Source organism: Pezoporus occidentalis, unplaced genomic scaffold (genome assembly GCF_034315485.1).
Source record: "Pezoporus occidentalis ecotype Australia unplaced genomic scaffold, CSIRO_AGI_Poc_V1 ctg49, whole genome shotgun sequence".
In the NCBI taxonomy this organism is placed as follows: domain Eukaryota; kingdom Metazoa; phylum Chordata; class Aves; order Psittaciformes; family Psittacidae; genus Pezoporus; species Pezoporus occidentalis.
Window position 1 is genome coordinate 2,529,257 of NW_026915824.1, and position 18,352 is coordinate 2,547,608.

At 35.7% G+C, this 18,352-nt stretch overlaps 1 protein-coding gene across 4 annotated transcripts in view; it reads right to left on the reverse strand.

Moving 5' to 3' along the window:
* Positions 1–260: 260 nt before the first annotated feature.
* The window catches only part of GSTCD (glutathione S-transferase C-terminal domain containing), a 57,420-nt gene continuing 39,328 nt past the window's right edge, over positions 261–18,352 (reverse strand). For all 4 annotated transcript variants that reach the window (XM_062636696.1, XM_062636694.1, XM_062636695.1 and 1 more), the window contains 7 exons: positions 12,350–12,465; positions 12,100–12,144; positions 11,562–11,690; positions 8,898–9,031; positions 7,267–7,297; positions 4,386–4,455; positions 261–930 (listed from right to left, as the gene is read on the reverse strand). In XM_062636696.1, coding sequence (XP_062492680.1) covers positions 794–930; positions 4,386–4,455; positions 7,267–7,297; positions 8,898–9,031; positions 11,562–11,690; positions 12,100–12,144; positions 12,350–12,465 — 662 coding nt within the window. In that variant the 3' untranslated portion in view covers positions 261–793. The remainder of the gene's footprint in view (positions 931–4,385; positions 4,456–7,266; positions 7,298–8,897; positions 9,032–11,561; positions 11,691–12,099; positions 12,145–12,349; positions 12,466–18,352) is intronic.

Genomic DNA, 18,352 nt, shown 5'->3' on the forward strand with positions numbered 1-18,352 from the left:
ACTGTCCTTAAAAATTTCTTCTGACAGCAAGGTTCTTAAGAATGGGAAGCTATACACTTTGTTTGGCAGAGGCGGCAGTGAACTATCCATTCACTGACATCCTCACTAGCTCAACAGATAATTATGGGTTTGCTTTCTTTAATTAAACACATTTTCCAATGCCTTGTTATAGAATACATGTGTAATACTTAAAGATAATTTTTAAGTCTTTTTAAAAAGACTGGTAAGTTAGAATACAATAAGCAGAACAATGCCCAAAGTATTCCAATTAACTTTTATTAAAAATAATCTTCCTATAGAAGTTTGGCATTCTTTAGCAAAGTCAAGCCACCACCTGTTGCACAGTCTTCTTCACTGACACCATAAATTTGATCTTTTTTGTTCCTCTAACGATCTGCATTATTGGCTGATAACTGCTCTGCTTATGAACACAAATGCAGTTTTGACCACGGATGTAATTTTGAAGCAGCCAAGACAGCTGTACTAAAAAGGAAATCACCTTCTCTTCAACAAGACCAACTGTTTTTTAAACCTTTACAGATGGATATGATTCCACGCCAGTCATTAGATCCAGAAGCTTCTCAGGAAGCGAACCAAAAGTTGCTTAATGACACATTACAAGTGTGATTTGTGATGCTCTGCATGCAGCTCACTTTTTAAGACTTTCTATGCTGCTTCCTTTTTCAAATGCAATGGGTCCAACGTCTGGTTCCCAGCTATGCTTGTATCTGCTGGATGTCATTATGCACTGAAGATTGATGTTCAACTTCAAATCAAATGCAAGTTTTGCACTCTAAGTAGGGATGCCCACAAGCATATTGTTCTTTGGAGAACAACTCTCTGGCTCCATAGATATAACTTGGACAGAGTATTTCTGCTCTTCTGCAGCCAATGCCCGATCCAAATCCACAAGCCCCATACACTGCTTTCCTAAAAAGAGAGCAAAGGAGAGCATGCAAAACAAAAACGTAGAAACTATCAGAAACATGCACTTCAATATTTAATGTTACGAAAACACATCAGTAAGTCATCTAAAAAATAAGTTCCAAATTTACTTTAAAAACTATCTTCATCTGGTTTACTTCAAATAGACAATCATTAATAGTTCTAAATCACATCTGTGACTTGTAACCCTCATTTAGAATTTCTTGAGAAAAATTATTAACTCTATATATGGAGAAGTGTTACAGGCACAAGTATTTTTAAGTGTTCCCAAAGCTTACAGAAAAATCCATGCACTAATGTAAAACCCACAGAAGAAAAAATATGCCTGGTTTACAGCTGAGCTCTCTGAATTGCCAAACTTCTACTCCCTTTATATCCATAACTGTCTTTCTCTTGCATTTTCATCTAAAATCTGAAAATCTCTGGTTATTGAGGAGCAGCAAAAGACTAAAATACCAGACAGTGATCCAGCGTAACTGAGACATATGAACGTAACTGCTGATAAACAAAAATGCTAAATTACTAACAAAAACTAAACTTGTCTCAGATTTACCTGCAGAAAAAAATGGAAAGGATAAACTCCAGGACTTTTTCAGCTTAAAAGTTTGTATAATGATACGGCCATGCCAAGCTGATGAGGGCATTTGTCTTTACGCATTTAATCCTTACAATTATTATGTTCTGAAATACAGAACTGATTTGTCAGACTGTATTTTCATCAGTTTGAAACTCTTTTGCAAGAAAGATTTAGCACTTCCATGAAATCTTTTATCACATACAGTCTCAAGTCACAAACAAGGCATAGTCCTGCTTCAGTCTCAAAAGCCTATGATCCTACCTCTTCTCTTGTTCCTGACAGAACTGTACAGTTAAATATATTTGGGGTCTGAGATGAAGGGAGACAGGAGTACCCATTCTGTTTACCATCAGGATACAAATATGTCATTCCAAATTACCCTCTGGAACTGCCTACCTCTCTTCCCTGAATATATACAGTGTGAGTGCCTGTACCATGGCAAGCCCTGACATGCATCTGTGGTGCCTGCAGAAGTTTTGAGTAGGTGGCATAAGTATGCTCCTCAGCATCCTTGTATTTCAGAACAGCTGGTGCACATCACACTCTCCAGTACTCAGTCCAATCTCTTCAGTCTTTACACAGTGAGCCAATGACCCAAAATATCTTCTCCTTCTCAGCTGAATTCCTTAGTTACAAAAGAAGTTCCCTAGGTTTGACTTCACCAACATTGACATTTGGACTGTTTGGGTTCTGTTGGTGGCTTGGAATTGGAGAGAGGTAGTAATTGGCTAGGAGACACACGAACGATACAATAAAATGATTAGGCCTGAAAAAGAACTTTTCAACTGTATGGATTTATATGTTTATTATATCTCTGTAATATATATGTATATATAATGTATATACCAGTTCATTCTATCTCTGTAAATTACTTCTTGTGGCACTGTTCTCCTATATTTGCGGCTCCACAGAAAATCACCTTCTGCATTTGGTTGAATAAAGTAGCATGTACATGCTCCTGCCACTGACAGTAGTATTGCTATTATCCAAAATGTAAACACTAAGGTGCAGCTGGGATTGCCACAACTGGGGCCTGGCTCCCCATGTGCTCTCAGGAAGTCTATGTGAAGTATATAGAGCAGTTCTGTGATCAGACAGAATAAATCACGTGGGCTGTAGTGATGGTCACAAAACCATTCAGTATGCTTGCACTCAGATCCCACTGCTGCATAGACTGGATAAAGCACACACGTCCGGTGAAAATGGGAAAGAGAACTTTGTTCACTTAAGAGGGAATTGCCACGTATAGCAGAACTGGCACAACTAAATATTTTTACATTCACAGATACTACAGAAATCGGTGATAACCCCTTTGACAAATGGTTGTTTCAGCCATAACAGACACAGACAGAACGCTGTACTTGAACACTTTAGGCACTTACATGTAATGATACAAAATGATTTGTCACTTCACTGGAGCTGCATATATTTCAGTGGTAATTGCTAAAATACAGTTTACACTATAATCCTAAAATAGTAAAAAATTCTGCCATTTGCAATAGAGTAGAAAAAGTCTCTGCCTGTTCAGGAATATTTTCATTAAATGAAGTCTACACAGTTTTCTCAATACCTGATCATGCATTGCACAAAACACAAAAAAATCTTCAACTGTTTGCAAGTATCCCAACAATATTCCCACAAAACCAGTTTCAAAGCTGAAACAGAACACTGAAGTGGGAATGATCTTCACTGAAACACATTTGTGTTATATGGAACTTAAAAGAAAAAAAATATCATTTCTTTAAAACAGAAAAATCAATGATATAGGGAAATGGATGCAAATAAGATTTTAAGATTTCTGTTTGTTTTTTGTTCAGGGCAAAGGCACATAAAAATTACATTTGTGGGGAAAAAAATTGACATTTGAGACAGAGAACAGATAAAATTTACATTCTTTCAAAAACACATTGGGTCCTTTTCAAATATTCAGCAGGAGACAATGTAGGGTTCTACACTGGTAACTGAACACTAACTTTTTTCAAATACTGTGATGATAGCAAAAGCACCAACAAATTCATTATAAAAAAAAAAAAAATCTGTATTCTTATCTATATCTCAGAATCTGTATTATTTTATTTTTATGCATTGAGCATAAGAAAAACTTTGAATTCTTCAAAGAAAGCTCTTTAAAACACTATGATTACTTGCTACTCTTGCTTTAATATATTTTTTCAGTGTTTTATGTAAGCCAAGAATGCCGTTATAACCCGAGAATTCCCTTCTGTCTTTTCTGACCTGGAAGCTCGTTTATAGCTTCCGTCAGAACATTAATACCAGACAGGCACACATTATACCCTTTTGTAAGTCAAAGAATACTAGAATGTTCTGCATAATGAGGAAATGATTTTGCTTACTCCAAATATTTAAAGTGTTACGTATTTTGCTGTCCTTCTGACCAAAGCTAACCCAACCTCTGCAATTCAGCCTTATTGTTTCTATTAGATGTTTACCCTTGTAAGAGAGTTATCACCAGTGACTACAAGCAGGACAAAGGGATATGTGCTTTTAATGTAAAATATGTTGGCAATAGCAAGACTTTAGTGAACTTTACAAACACCTCATTCTTGCCAGAGAATGGTGGGAGAAGGGAGTGGGCGGGAGGAGGGAAAGTGAAACAATTAAAAATCAGTAAAAGGCAAACTGTCCATTCCAGAATTGATCATTCTGAAAGAAGAGTTTCTACACCATTCTATTCCACAGCATAGAACAGCAAGATGTGAAATGTGAAGAAATTCAGATTTTTCAAGTGTTGTGTGAAGACAGTAACTTAATGTCCTGGTCACAAAAGTACTACTTCTTCCTTTGTGTATTAAGGTAAAATAATTACAGAGCTAGTTTACACAACAACTGCAGAAATTCATACCAATTAGCTTCCGTTCAGGTGGAAGCTGAACAGCTGTCTGATCTGCAAATCTGCAAAGGGTCATGTGCTCCTAGAAAAAAGAATGAAAAAGTAAATAAATTTGTTCCAGTCACATTTCCCTCTTCCAAATAAAGAAAGAAAAATCTAATTAAATGGTTCAAGGATTCAAATCATGTTGAAGACTATTTTTATAGGAAAATTATCTGTGTACAACTCCCAGATTTGATACTGCTTTGGCTTGTTAGTGTATGTTTAAATCAAGCATTTGTAACCACGACCACATGGCTACTAATAAGTATCTGATTCTTGCTAAATTTTCTAATTCTCTGCAGCAGTTGAATTAGATGCAATGTAGAAAAGACAGCATTCTTCAAAGACATTCTGCAGAATAATTTTGCCTTCAATTACTGATGAGCAACAGTCTTCTTCTAGCACGTGGCAGCATCCCTGCATCAGTAACAGCCAAGACAAAATACTTAAATAGGTGATTTGATCTACTGCACATGTCACCCAAGCAGTGATTTTTAATTCCCAGAAGAATCAATCACTTCGTGGGTCAAAATTCCTCTGCCCTACCAAATACAACCATTCAGGATCAACCCAAAAGATCCTGAAGGAAAAACTGATCCTGAAGGCAGAAAATACCTGGCTGTAAACAATAAATTTTCCTACATCAAAATGAGCACAATTTACTTTTGAATTATCCCTGTCCTAGTTAAATTAGAGCCTAAGTTATGACTACATCATTTCCCCATGACAGCCATTAAATTGCCATATTCCCTGTTGCAGAAAGAAGAAAGTACTTCTAAAGTAACAAAGACAATTAAAACTTGCCCAAACTTTGTGTGCATAAACAGTTAACCTGCTTACTAGAACACCCACACCTTCAATTCCTATTGAGTTTTCAAAGCTGTATGTGCAAAGTTAATTCAGTTTTACTTTCCAATTCTCCTATAGGGAGAGTGTCTGACAAATAAAGTCTCAAAATGTATCATGATAGAAATCTACAGCTATCATAGCCTTATTCCTTGCAGATATAAACTAATGAATTACAGTAAAAAGTTCTCATCAAAAAAGTTTTGGAATTGCCAGACTTCTGGACGTCTTTGTAGATCTCACTAAAATGAAAGATAAGAGAAATGACTCTCAAATGGGAACTGGAGGGAGGTGACACACACAATGTCTGGCTAACACATGGCAGCTCTGGCTACTAGCCAATAACCTTTAACAATTTATTAATATGAAACATAAAAATGCATATAGCTAGCTGTATAACAAAAGTTATTTATAACTAGGATTATTTAAGGCACCAACCAGCCCAGGTCGTTTGTACAGAATCTTACACTACTAAGAGCAGTAATATTTTTTAACCTTGTCCTTGGCCCCTGTGCCCTTCTGCAGCACAAATAATAAAATGCTGAAACTCCTATAGTGCTGACAAACCCTGTGATTTAAACCTCCATGAATTAGCAGATTAAGAAAAGAATTCACTGAGCTTTAATGAGGTTATACACACCATCCTAATGAAGGCATCTTGACTTTGTAATTGCCACCATTTTCCTCTGTCCTGTCAACAGGTCTGCTCTTAATGTGTTTTAATAAAAGTAAATAAGCTTTCTTTCTGAAGTGAAACCTGAGTTCTTCATGGTTATGTGTTAGAAAGAATGTTAATCAAGGATAAAAATAATGGCAGGTCCAAATTCTCTGTGGCACTTTTATAACCTCCATCTATGAACATTTATTTCCATGTGTAAACTGTACACAAAGCAGATTGTCATGAAGATAAGACGCGCATACCACCATATAACTGAACTTCCTTATATAAGATGGCTGGAAATTTTCTGTATTTTTAAAATGCCCCCTTATTTGAGGATTAAAAAGGATAATTTATTACAAAGAGCATCTTTGTTACAGCTCACAGCCAAAAAAAAATTTGAATATTAGAAATAACATGTGTCTCATATTTCTGCTACAAATTATTATTCTGTATTACTGAATTTTATTTCTATATTGCAAACACCAAGACCCTGGTTTAGGATTTGACATATAAACCTAGCAAAGTTTCTGTATAGCCCCACTATTCCCAAATGTCAATGTTTTGTTTCCATGACACACTGAGCGCATTCAACCTTCAAATTTTTGGTTGCTCTTCACTAACTAGTTTAAATGCACCAAAGTTTAACAGATCAGTACCAGTGGTCTGCTGTCCACCACTCTGCTCTTGTCCTTTTTCACTTCTCTGCTACCTGTTATCTTCATTCTGTCAGATCTGCACGCCTCACTGATTCTTCCTCCCATTTTTTCTCTCTAACCATCTCCACACAGACCCTGGCTCCCCAGGGTCAAAACACATTTGAATATTTTTGAAACAATTTTTAGTAATATTCTTAAAACAATATTGAAATAAAATTCTTGCTGGTAAGTATAAACTCTTCCTATTCACTCTGTCCAATCTTCCAGACATAAATTAGAGGGAGAAATCTAACATTTATCAGAAAACTGTATCTATAGAAGCAGGAATTTTACCTAAAAAATGATCAGACATTTCCACAGTATAATTAGCTGCATTTAAGACCTGTAAAAGTTGGTATTCTGTAATTAACTGATAAATGTTGAAATATCTTAGGAATGGCTTGCACATACCTCAATGATAAAAAAGATCTTTTGTGAAGAACCTACTTAATTTTATTGAAGAAAAAAAGCTTTAAAAAAATATATGGTGGAGAGAACGCAACACAATGATATCTGCACTGATAATGAACGTTTCATATAACACATGCTCCTCCTTGCAATTACAATATAACAACTTTTATTTGATAAGAGATCCAGTGAAATGCAGAAACTGTACATAACCTTCTCCCCACCACCACCTTTTACATACCTTATAGGACAAAATTTCTTTGAAGAGATGACTGAAAAAAAAAAAAAAGACCAATTTAATTAATATCTAAAAAAAGCAGAGGTGTAAAACAGAAGCAATCATTACATACTTGAACATATTTCAAACACCGATATCTGTATCCTACAGAAAGGCATAAAAAAACTCCAGAAACCATTACAGTTCCAGTTCACTAGAAAAGAAGCAGAACACTTGGTGTTGTCTTCAGCTTCACCCTCCCCACCCATTGTATTATTCAGAAAAAATATCTCTCTTTAAATCATTATAAATGCTAACACAGATTTACTGGTGCTTCCACGTCACATAAATACTTTACACTACACGTATGCAACCTCTAGACATGCATATATTTTGTTTGTATCACAAAAGGTACCTCTGCAAGAGAACTGAGTATAGAACACAGGCAATATGGGGACATGGGCAGGCTATCAGGTTTTATGATCATATCAAATAAGGAAAGAAGAAAAAGCAAACCCTAAAATCTAGCTCAACTGAAGGCTGACAGTTTTCTACATAGGCTTACAATATTAGATTTCGAATTCAGGAAACAAACCCAGAATTTACATTCTCACAGCATCTACAGCAATGAAAATTTTCTAACATAGTGAGCATTTCCAGCCTTCATGATCTAAAAACAACTGGTCAAAAGCTAAACAGTAGCAAGCTTAAAATTTTATTGCCTTTTCTTTAACAATACTTACTTGTTTTACTCTCTCACAGGAGAAAATAAACAGGGGCATACAAAGAGAAGAAAGAACCAAACTAAGAAAACACTGTTAAATGCAAAGTTTATCAGACAAAATCATTATATTTGCTCTCTGCGCACTTCTGTGACAGCACACTTAGATAAAATATGCAAAATATTTAACATGGGTGCTTAAGATATTTATTTTTTCCCTTTGTTGATTCCCTTTAAGATAGCAAGTCTCAGTTTCTTGTTCTGAGGAAACCACAAAGTTCTTCCCTCATCTAGTTCCACCTCAGACAGCTGCTAGTGTCTTATCTTCTGCCACTTTATGCTTATCATTTAATTTTTTCTTTATATCAAAGGCATCTAAATTCTTAAGCCTTATGTATCTTTAACACAGCAGATTTCAAGATAACATGTCCATTGAAAAAGTATTAAAACTATGAACCGAAATACAGAAGAGCTTGTCCACTTGGAATAAATCAGTGGAGTTTCACAAGGAGTAAACTGTGGTATAAAGCAGATCCATTTCTTTAAGCTGATTGCTAACATCTTTCTCCAACATTAAAATGCCAATTCCACTTCTTATAGTAATTTTCATGAGTTTTATATTATCTTAGTTATTTTAAGGTAAAAGGTCTGAATATCACATAGATTCGCACATACTCCATTTATTATGTTGGTAGTAAAAAGTCTTCTGAACTATGAATAGATAAAACCAGAAAAAATAACCCAGGAATTACCAATCCGTCTCTCTTTCAGGATGGGTTTGCAAAGAGAAACAGGAGGGAACAGCTGCGTTATCATTTATCATTGCCTATATAACCTGCAATGATCTTCAGTTTATTAATTCTATAATCTTTTAGTACTTTTTTCCTTCATTTAACTTGATATTTTAAAGCTTATTTTGTTAGCTCTAGTTTACCTTCGTGGGTACTGAAACTTCACTGTGTTTTGAATGAAGCCATAACAACAAGGGGAGATGACAAAGGCTGCCTGTGCCTTGATACAGTGCTCGATCACCATGTCTGTTGCCACACCACATGCATGCAGAGCCACCTACAATATTAAAAAGAAAAAACTAAGAAAAAAGCGAATTCTTTACAGTAATATTCTAAATACAATCCTACTGCAGTAGTAGTTTTTTGTTGATTGAGTTACTTAAACATACGAGTAAGTTTTTGCAATGAAAGCTGTTCCAACGAAGGGCCACTCCTCAATTCCTCAGTTTTTCATTTCTCTCTTTTGTATCTATGCTGAGGTAATATTTATGGCCTATTCCATTAACAAGGGAACCATCAACAAGCAAGGGTCACTCACCAAAAGCATTGAAAAGGTAGGTATAATGCATTGTGATATCAAATAAATAAAAAACAAAGCTCCAGAGAAGTATTAAAGGAAAAACTACTGTCATAATGAGTCAGAAGTTTTTGTTAAGCAATAACTACTAAGAAATATAAAGACCTCTCTCAAGAATTCTCTACAAGAGAAGTAAAAGATATACCTGAAGGTCACATTTAAAGGACAACATTTTTGCATAAATTTTGATCATCTGAATGTAAGGTATTGAGTAAAAACTTTAGAAACTAAACACTGGCCAGGATGAAGCATGAAATACAACTTGCCCTCCTTTTCTTTTTCTTTCTTATACTTTTATTTCTTTTTCTTAGCAATGGGCTCTAGAACTAAAACTAGAATGCCATTCAGTCACAACAACTGAATACCTGTAAACACTAATGCATGTCTGAGCAATGCACAGGTTGCACCCAAATTCTTCTTGCCCTCCTACAAAAAGGCAAGTTCTTGCTGTACTCAATGTACTGCAAGAAAAGGCAAGCACTAGTCTCCTGTAATATCTGTGATACCAAATGGACCAGGTGAAATGGAAGCATTATTTTCTCTGCCTTCTTCAATGTACTCAGTAGCTCACAGAGTAGGCCTGGCACATACACATTGCTCTCTGTTTTCATGAAACTAGGGATATTTTTGAGGCACATTTTTATCGTTATACACTGGTGTGGATTTGTAAATCTGCATTGTTTTCTTTGCTCACTGTAAATTTAGGGAAAATGTTTAAAGCTGCAAGCTCAGATTTCAGGATTCAAAGTTCTTTTTCCAGATACAGCAATTGGAAGATAAAAACTCTGCTCTAAGATATAGATCAAAACAAAAACTTTTTGTTTGCAGACTGCTTGATGTAAGCTCAGCTGAGCAGGCCATTAATCATCAATTGAACTATAACTGCGTACAGATGGTAACAAATATTCTTGTCTCAAGCAGAACATTAAAACATTAATAAGAAAATTTCACAACAAAAGTTTTCTGTACATATGAATTTAACAACAAAAATAAAACTAGTTTAATGTCAGAAATAGATTCTTAATATCATAGCTATTAAATTATCATAGAATATAATTACAGTACTTGGTCATCTATCCAAGCAGAAAACACAGACCTCTGCTTTGCTTTACTTGCACATTTGGAAAAGAGACCTTAAAACAGCAGCAGATAAAACCACTAGCTTTGCTGAGCCTCTATGAACTTGTACACCAACTGACTACTTCTTTGGATTTCTCAAAATCAATTTAGATAGGTGAAAAATCACAAATAAAATCCAAGACAAAGCTTTCTCGGGATATCCTACAAATTGAACTCACCATCTGAAACAAAATAAAGTGAGACCTAATGCAGATAATGCATTCAGTTCACAAATCCATGCATCTGTAGACACATGGAAACAAAGTGGACCCTGAAGAGAGCAACAGAGCTAATGGCTAATGCAGTGTGAGAGCATTGCCCTGTCTTACACCTCTGGAGCTGCAATTCCACAGAACAGCCCAGTGCACACAGAAAAGTGAAGGCAAAAGAATGTTTCATGAAACCTCAGGTTCACTTTAGTGATCTTAAAAATGAAAGAACTCAACATGATCAAAAATATATACCCCCCCACCAAACCTAAAATTTTTCAACTTGTTCTCACAAATTAGCTGAGATCCTGTGAGTACTATGAAAGTATTAAAACCGAGTAAGCTGTCACAGAATCCTCTGGGTGTCAGCATGCAAATGAGCACTGCATGCAAATATTTGGAAGCCTTCACTTATAGAACGAAATCCTTTACTGTGGTTGATGGCTGTACTACAACATGTAACAGTGCAATGTACCAGTTCGTTTGGCACTCCAACAGGTTGCTTCAGAACCTTGACCTTCACTACCCTAACAATTCATAAGGGCAGAAACGTTATGTGGAGCAAAAAGGAAGTGGTCAACACTTTTAAAACCTAATTTTGAACTCCTGGCAGATAACAAATAAGAAAACAGCCAAGTAATGCAGAGTTGATGTCAAAGTAACAAGATACAAACATTATCTCCTTCTTCACTCATATGATACAGAAGCAGTGCTAACTTGAAACAGGTAAAAAATATAAAACTAACTTAATACACATTAATATAACAAGGGTACATCTCCTAGTGTCAAAAACACCTGTCTGTAAGGACATACGGAATTTTCTTCTCCCAGGTATTTTAGTTGTTCCAAGAACAATTCATCAGACACTGAAGTTTTGAAGTGGAAAAATTTTAATCACTTACCCCAATATTAAAAGTTCCATTAAAATAGTCCAAATTTGCTTGAATGAACCAAATATTGTTTAAACCTAATTCATCACTTCTGTCTTTAGCACGGATCAGAGACAACTCCTTATTTTCTATGAGCACCACCTAGATCAAATACACAGGAGAAAGTAAGGCAAAACAACACTAAGAAATCAATGTACTTCACCAACTAGCACAAAACTTTGTAGTTTAGTTGAGAAAACCTCAAAATTACTTGTGGCAGAGCTCAAGATCTCCAAAATTATTAGTAGGAAACGCAACAACAATGGAATGCATTTAATACTTGCCAGTATCAATCAGCCTGCAAATATTTTATATTTCCCTATAACTTCTGTTTTCTCAGGAAAGCACAGCACACATTTGCTATCATGTTAAAAATATTCATGTTTCAAATCTAAGTCCTCTGCTGAGACAATTACATCTTCGTATTTATTCTCCCTACATGCACGTCTTTTTAAGATGACTACCAGAGACCCAAAGCTCATACCCTCTTTATTTTTTATTCAGAATTTACCTGACATGATGGCATCATGTGAGCAAGAACAATTCCAACATGGCCCTGTGAAAAGAAAAACATCTGAGTCACTTTTCAGTGTCTCCTCTTATTGACTCACACGTGATAAACATCTCCTAACCAGTGACAGAACCTTTGAAAGCAGCTAAAATTTCAGCATGTGTTCTTTTGCTTTGCAGCAGCAACCAGCTAGAAGTGCAAAGATGAAAGCTGAAAGAAACTGCATCATGTAAACAAAAATATACATTACCCCTCCACTGCAAAAATCCACAATCACATCTCCAGGCTTAGCAAGCTTTGTCACTGCTGATGCCAAATTATTCAATTGCTGCTGCTTCCTTAGAGCCCGGTCTTTGGACATCTTTCCTGGGGATGACAAAGAAAATGCCTAGGTAGTGATAAGCAGTTCTCAACATTAATAACTTTAAATGTTAATTGCTATGGGTAATGGCAAAGGATTGGCATTGAAAATTACAGCTGAGACTAAAATCTGTCTGGAACTCTTGGGCATTCAAATATACTTTTAGCTAAATTCACAAATATTTGGTAGATCTTTCTCTATACCTTTAGCATATTTAAGAATTTACTTTCTAGTTGTTGCTTTAATGTACCCTTATGAACATACGCATATAAGTTTCATATAAAGTAATCAAATCAGTGTAAGCTCTAGCCTGATTATGTTCCAAACCTGTGAATCATGCTCGGAAACAGAGCTCAAGCACATTCACAGTAAGGGTGCCAGAATAAATTCCTATTTACTTTACCTATACACTGCCCTTAAGCATCTTGGGTTTTTAAAGTTCTACTCCTTCTCCTGTCAATTTTCACTTTTTGTAATAAGCGGTTTTGTTTGTTTTAATTACTGTGTGTACAAGGTACTACTCCTACATAGCAAAGTGTGGCTTTTCATCGCATCTGTAACACAACCACAAATGGAAAAACTATTGATTTCTTCCAAATGTGCTTCATATACAACAAATCTGTTTAATCAGCACTCACATATTTGTAAAGACGCATTTTGTCTCAGTGGGGCTAACAGAATGCTGACAGACCTATTTAATACTCCTTGTTCATTCAGAAAGCAGAGTTTGATACAGATATTGACAGTAAAAATATTCATGAGCTCATCTTTACAATTGGAAAAAAGTACTGAAACAATTCTCTTGAATGAGTTTTCATGAAGGAGGAGGTTTAGGTGTACCAAACAATCCTAATGTTTTTGGAAATATGAACATATTTCCTACTTGGAGCATCACATTATAGTTGAGTATGGGCACTCTCTAGTTTTGTATTAAACTAATTAATTTTGGCCTATTAAAAATACATTTTTTCCCAGTACTGAGGATTAGTTTAGAATAAAGCCCACAAATCAGTGAAGTTTTCTGGTTACTACAAAAGCAGTTCAATTATTATCATCATAAACTGCATTTATTATACAGTTTATTGCTTAAAACCCTACCCTGAAAATACATTCTTTGGTATTGTATTTTACTGTAAATAACATTTCACTTTACACATAATCCATCAAATTCAACAAACTCATCAGATAACATTATCACTACATTGCTCTGGGTTGAGTAAGAAAAAACAATAACTTTTCAAGATATTACGTTCTATACTGGAAAAGAGAGAATATACTCAGGGAAAAGAGAAAAACTGACAACAGAAGACAAAGGAAGCAGGGCAGAGTTCATTCTGTGCACAGTTACTGCACAATAATTAAAAAAGAGTAATGACAAAAAATATTCCTAGGTAACTGCACAATGACATCTTAAAATGGGTACTACTATCTAATGGGAATTAAGAGATGGAACACAAGCTCCTCACTTCTTAGCAAGTTTGTAAGTATAAGAGTGTACATTTTATAAAAATAAAATCACTGTTCCATTTCAAACATTTTTTACACTTTGTGAAAGTTACCATAAAGAACAGACTCAGAAAATTAAGCTTTCTAATGACAAAAATGTATATAAGGACTGTGGATACGAATCCTTCACCACTTGATATAAAATATTAAATATGTTTTAAGGAATTATCTCTTTCACATGAGTGGATCCTTGGAAAAACCTTTTAGGAAAGACTATGCTGTAAAAACCTCATTCCTTGTGTGCCAAATATCTATCTGAAGTGCTCCACAGCTCACCTCTAATTTTCATGCTTCTATTTGATTAATATCTAAACATTCTCAACACCTACACTTCTAACTGTAGTCAATGCAAGATGCAACATTCCAGCATGTACAAAACCATGTGCTATCATAGTGTTTGAGCCAGAAATTCAGCTTGTGGGGCCAAACCTCCAATTTGTTAGGTAAACAGGTATTGTAATATTAATACCTAGAAAACCCTGTACTAAAACAGGATGTTCTCTGCGTACATAACTCCTGATCAGGATAAAATTTTAGGTTCAGCTAAAAGCAGAACAGGGTTTCTGAAAGCATGATAAAAGCATAAACAGAGTTTTTATATTAACAGATTCAGCATGAACTTGCCCTTTTAATCTCAAGTCAGCCAAAGCACACAGAATCCCTTAGCTAGACATACACTGTGAAGTTAAAAGGTGAGCTCTGTTGTCCAAAATGGACAATAAAATCTGCCAAATAAACTTAGGTGGCTTCATTTATACTGTAACTCATTTTTAACAGGGGTTGGTTCTCACAGCATTATCTTAAAAATATAAATAACAAAAACAACCAACCAACAACAAATTTCAGCCTTCATAAGTTTTGTCTTTGTTGAAAACAATAAAAATATTTAAAGCTCATTCACAGTATGAAGTTGCAAGGCTTCCCAAGCTCATGTAACAGCCACAATTAATTTAATGGGATTTGTTGTAAAAGCTTTTTTTCCCCTGATAGCTTTTGTATTGTTCTCTTATATCCAATTTCAACTTCCATTTTCCTAATTATGACAGGGACCAGGTAGACAATTTTGTTTCCAATTCCTGCCCCTCAACAGGAATTAGCAGAAATGCTCTGAGCCATTCTCCTGAGAAAACCAGGCTGGAGTCAGTATGTCTTTTGTCTGCTTTACCTCTGTATTTTGAGCTCAGTAGCTAGAATCGCAGAATCACAGCAAGCTGTGGTGCAGCCTGTAGAGAGTGTTAGTTAGCAGGGCTAACTAGTCCTTCATGAGAGCAACAGGCAATAAATACAACTAAAAATTCTGCATTTAAAAATGCTACAACTCATCTTGCATTTCTAAGCCCTGTGATGATCAATAATGCCAACTGTGGTCTTCAAGGACAATGAGGGAGAAAGTAGCTTGAAATTTTGCCCTACAAGGCGAAACCTTGATGAATGTGACCTCTTCCTACAATACTCTAAAAGGCCCACATCAAATGGTTTGCTCCCTTCTTAGGAACCCAACTGACAGATTGCCATACAGTCCAGAAAGATTCATTTTCATTCTGAATTAACGGTCATACAAAAATATTTTACTTGTCTTCACAAATCCAACATTCCTGTTAATTCAGCTCTTGTCAAACAGAGCCTCTGTAGCACTTCGAGGTCTTCATTTTGGCACAAAGAAACTTTTCAGAAGGCAAAAAGCCTTTTATTTTTATATTACCTTTTGCCAGTGTTCAAGCTCATACGATTGTTTAGTCCTCAAATAATACTTCCGTATACCTCAAGTTAAATATGAAAAGTCATTAAAGTTTCCTTAAATAAGCAAACCCCAAGTATCACTTGTAAGACTTTAACCCTATTGAACTTTTAAGTCATAGCAAAGTATGACTGAATGCACCACTACCAAAACATGTTATATGTAACACATAATACATGCATTCACCTGTTCTGCTATATGGAGCTTGTACTATTTTAGCACAAGTATCTTTCTACTAGGTTTTCCATAAGCCTCAACTAATTCAAACAATAAAGTGAGTCTACTTTCCATGGAAATTCAGGTAGGCTATATTTATAGCTATATTGATTAAGAAGAGTTAGTACTGCAAAAAGATGAAATAACTATAAAGCAAAAGTGACAGTTTTATTATTTTATACTAAGCTGAACAAGTTTTTCTGAAAACAAGTTTGGTTGGTTGGGTTTTTTCTGGTAGTTCCTTATGATAATTCAGCATACTCTAATTATTTCTTAACACTCATCTCCTATCTCCTTCACCTTGATGACGTTATCTCCTGCCACACTATTTTTGATACCTGCTGAAGGGTAGAGGGGTTGCTTGCTTCTCTGTTTTGGGGGTGGTTGTTGTGGGTTTGCATTATAGGTGGGGTTTTTCTTTTTACGTATAGTACTCATCAGATTAACACAGCTGTGCAGTGGTTCCCATACAACTGGTAGAAAAAGCAGAATTCAAACAGATGAAGGATGCCAGCTCAGCTGGCATTTAGTCACAAAGGTAACACTTTCTTATATAGAATTCTGTCAAATCTTGCAATAAATGTAATTAGCAAGGACAATAACTTTGCTGTAGTCCAGTGATCACCTTGGTTACTTGAACAATATTCTTCTTCAACTTCAGATACTTTAATTCAACCTGTGTGAGCCAGTGCTGAAAACTGGAGACCTGCCCTCACCTTCTCCAGTCTGGGGCCACTTTCCACCTCCCCCTTTTCACTGCACTGACCTGTCTCCCTTCCTCTACTTCCCAAGAATGGAACTGTGAACTGACCACATCCTGGCACTGAGGCCTGAGTATCTTCTAATTCATAAACATCTGCCCATTTAAAAGCAAAAACTTGTATTGCTTTGAGTATGGTTTCAGTAATAAAACAGGCTCTTACTCCAGAGTAGCTGTAAAAAGATGAACACTGCAAAATGTCCCTGATTCCTCACAGCAGTCTAGACAGTAGAACGACACTGACCTTGGCCTCCACTTGTCAGGCTTAGTAGAAATTGCTTTCTTTATGTCCAACTCCCTTATTGTTGCGTAGCTTTGTGAAATAATTCAGTCTGGCTGTTACCACTGATGCTGGACTAAAATGTAACTGTCACTGGAAGTCTGCCTCTTATTTACAAAGCATGTACTCCTTCACTAAGTGCATAAAGTCTAAGAGTCACACTTTGAGCTCTGACATGAACGCAGCATTCAAAAGCTCTCAGCAGAAGCTACATTTGAAAATGGATTTGGGGTATTTGTTTTTACTATTTTACATTGACACACAGGACAAAGCAATAATCTTGCTTCTTCATCTTGAGAACTCTCTTTCCTCTGCTAACATTTATATTAAAGCTACACCTAAATGTGAAAAATAAATTAGAGTCCACCCAAAAAAATGAAGTTTGGTCCAGTCCAATGCTAAATTATTTGACATGTTAAAATCAAATTTTATGAACTTATGAAGATATGAAATAGCTATGAATCAAGGCTGAAAAACAAATGCAAACTCTGCTGAATTTGGTCATAAAAGTCTTTTTTGTAATGTGGGATACTGAATCTGCTGGAATTGACAATGACAAAGAAAACATCAGACAAATTATTAAAAAGAAAAAAAAAAGGCACTGTTTTTCATACTCCACTACATCAGCTCCCTTTAAAATTTAATATAATTTCACAAGAGGTGAATATTCCAAATCACTCTAATAAAAAAATAAATGGAAACATTTAACCCAGAACAGCTTCAAAGAATTTTAAGCAGCTATTTCGTTAGCATTTTCATCATATTGAGGAGATATTTCTGGGTTGTTCTACCTACAGCAATGTGTGAAGACTAAGAATCTGACACTCTGGGAAGCCAGGGAACAGAACCATCAGAAACAAAAAAGACCTCCTTTTAAGCATCACAAAGTATTCAGTATTTCTGCAGCCAATGCTCTATGCTGGAAATCATTACAACTTACAATTTATTGTAAAGAAAACTACAGCAAACCTCCCCCGCCCCCCCCCCCCCATATTTCTTTCTTCTGACATTGTTGCCTTTCCAAGACCTTCATCCTAAAATACATATATACACCCAAAAGGCAGCTTGCAGGTGGCTCCTCAGACAATCTGAAAGAGTTGTAATGTGATATAAAGACAGAGGGGCCAGAGATCTCCATACTGGAAGAACTAAATGCTCAAGTGTTTTCAAGGAATGTATCTACAAGTGAAGGCAAAATGGTGGAGTTATGTAAGATGATGGCAACTGGCTCTTTGAGTAGTAAAACCCCTGTTAGTGCAGTGTTAAACTCAAATTTCTTTGTCTCTGCTACTACTTTGTCTACTATTTCTTTGTCTCTACCACTACATTTTAGGGATCCTCAGCTTGTTTCTCTGTAAGGTGCTCATGAAGTATGTCTCAGTGCTGATCCTA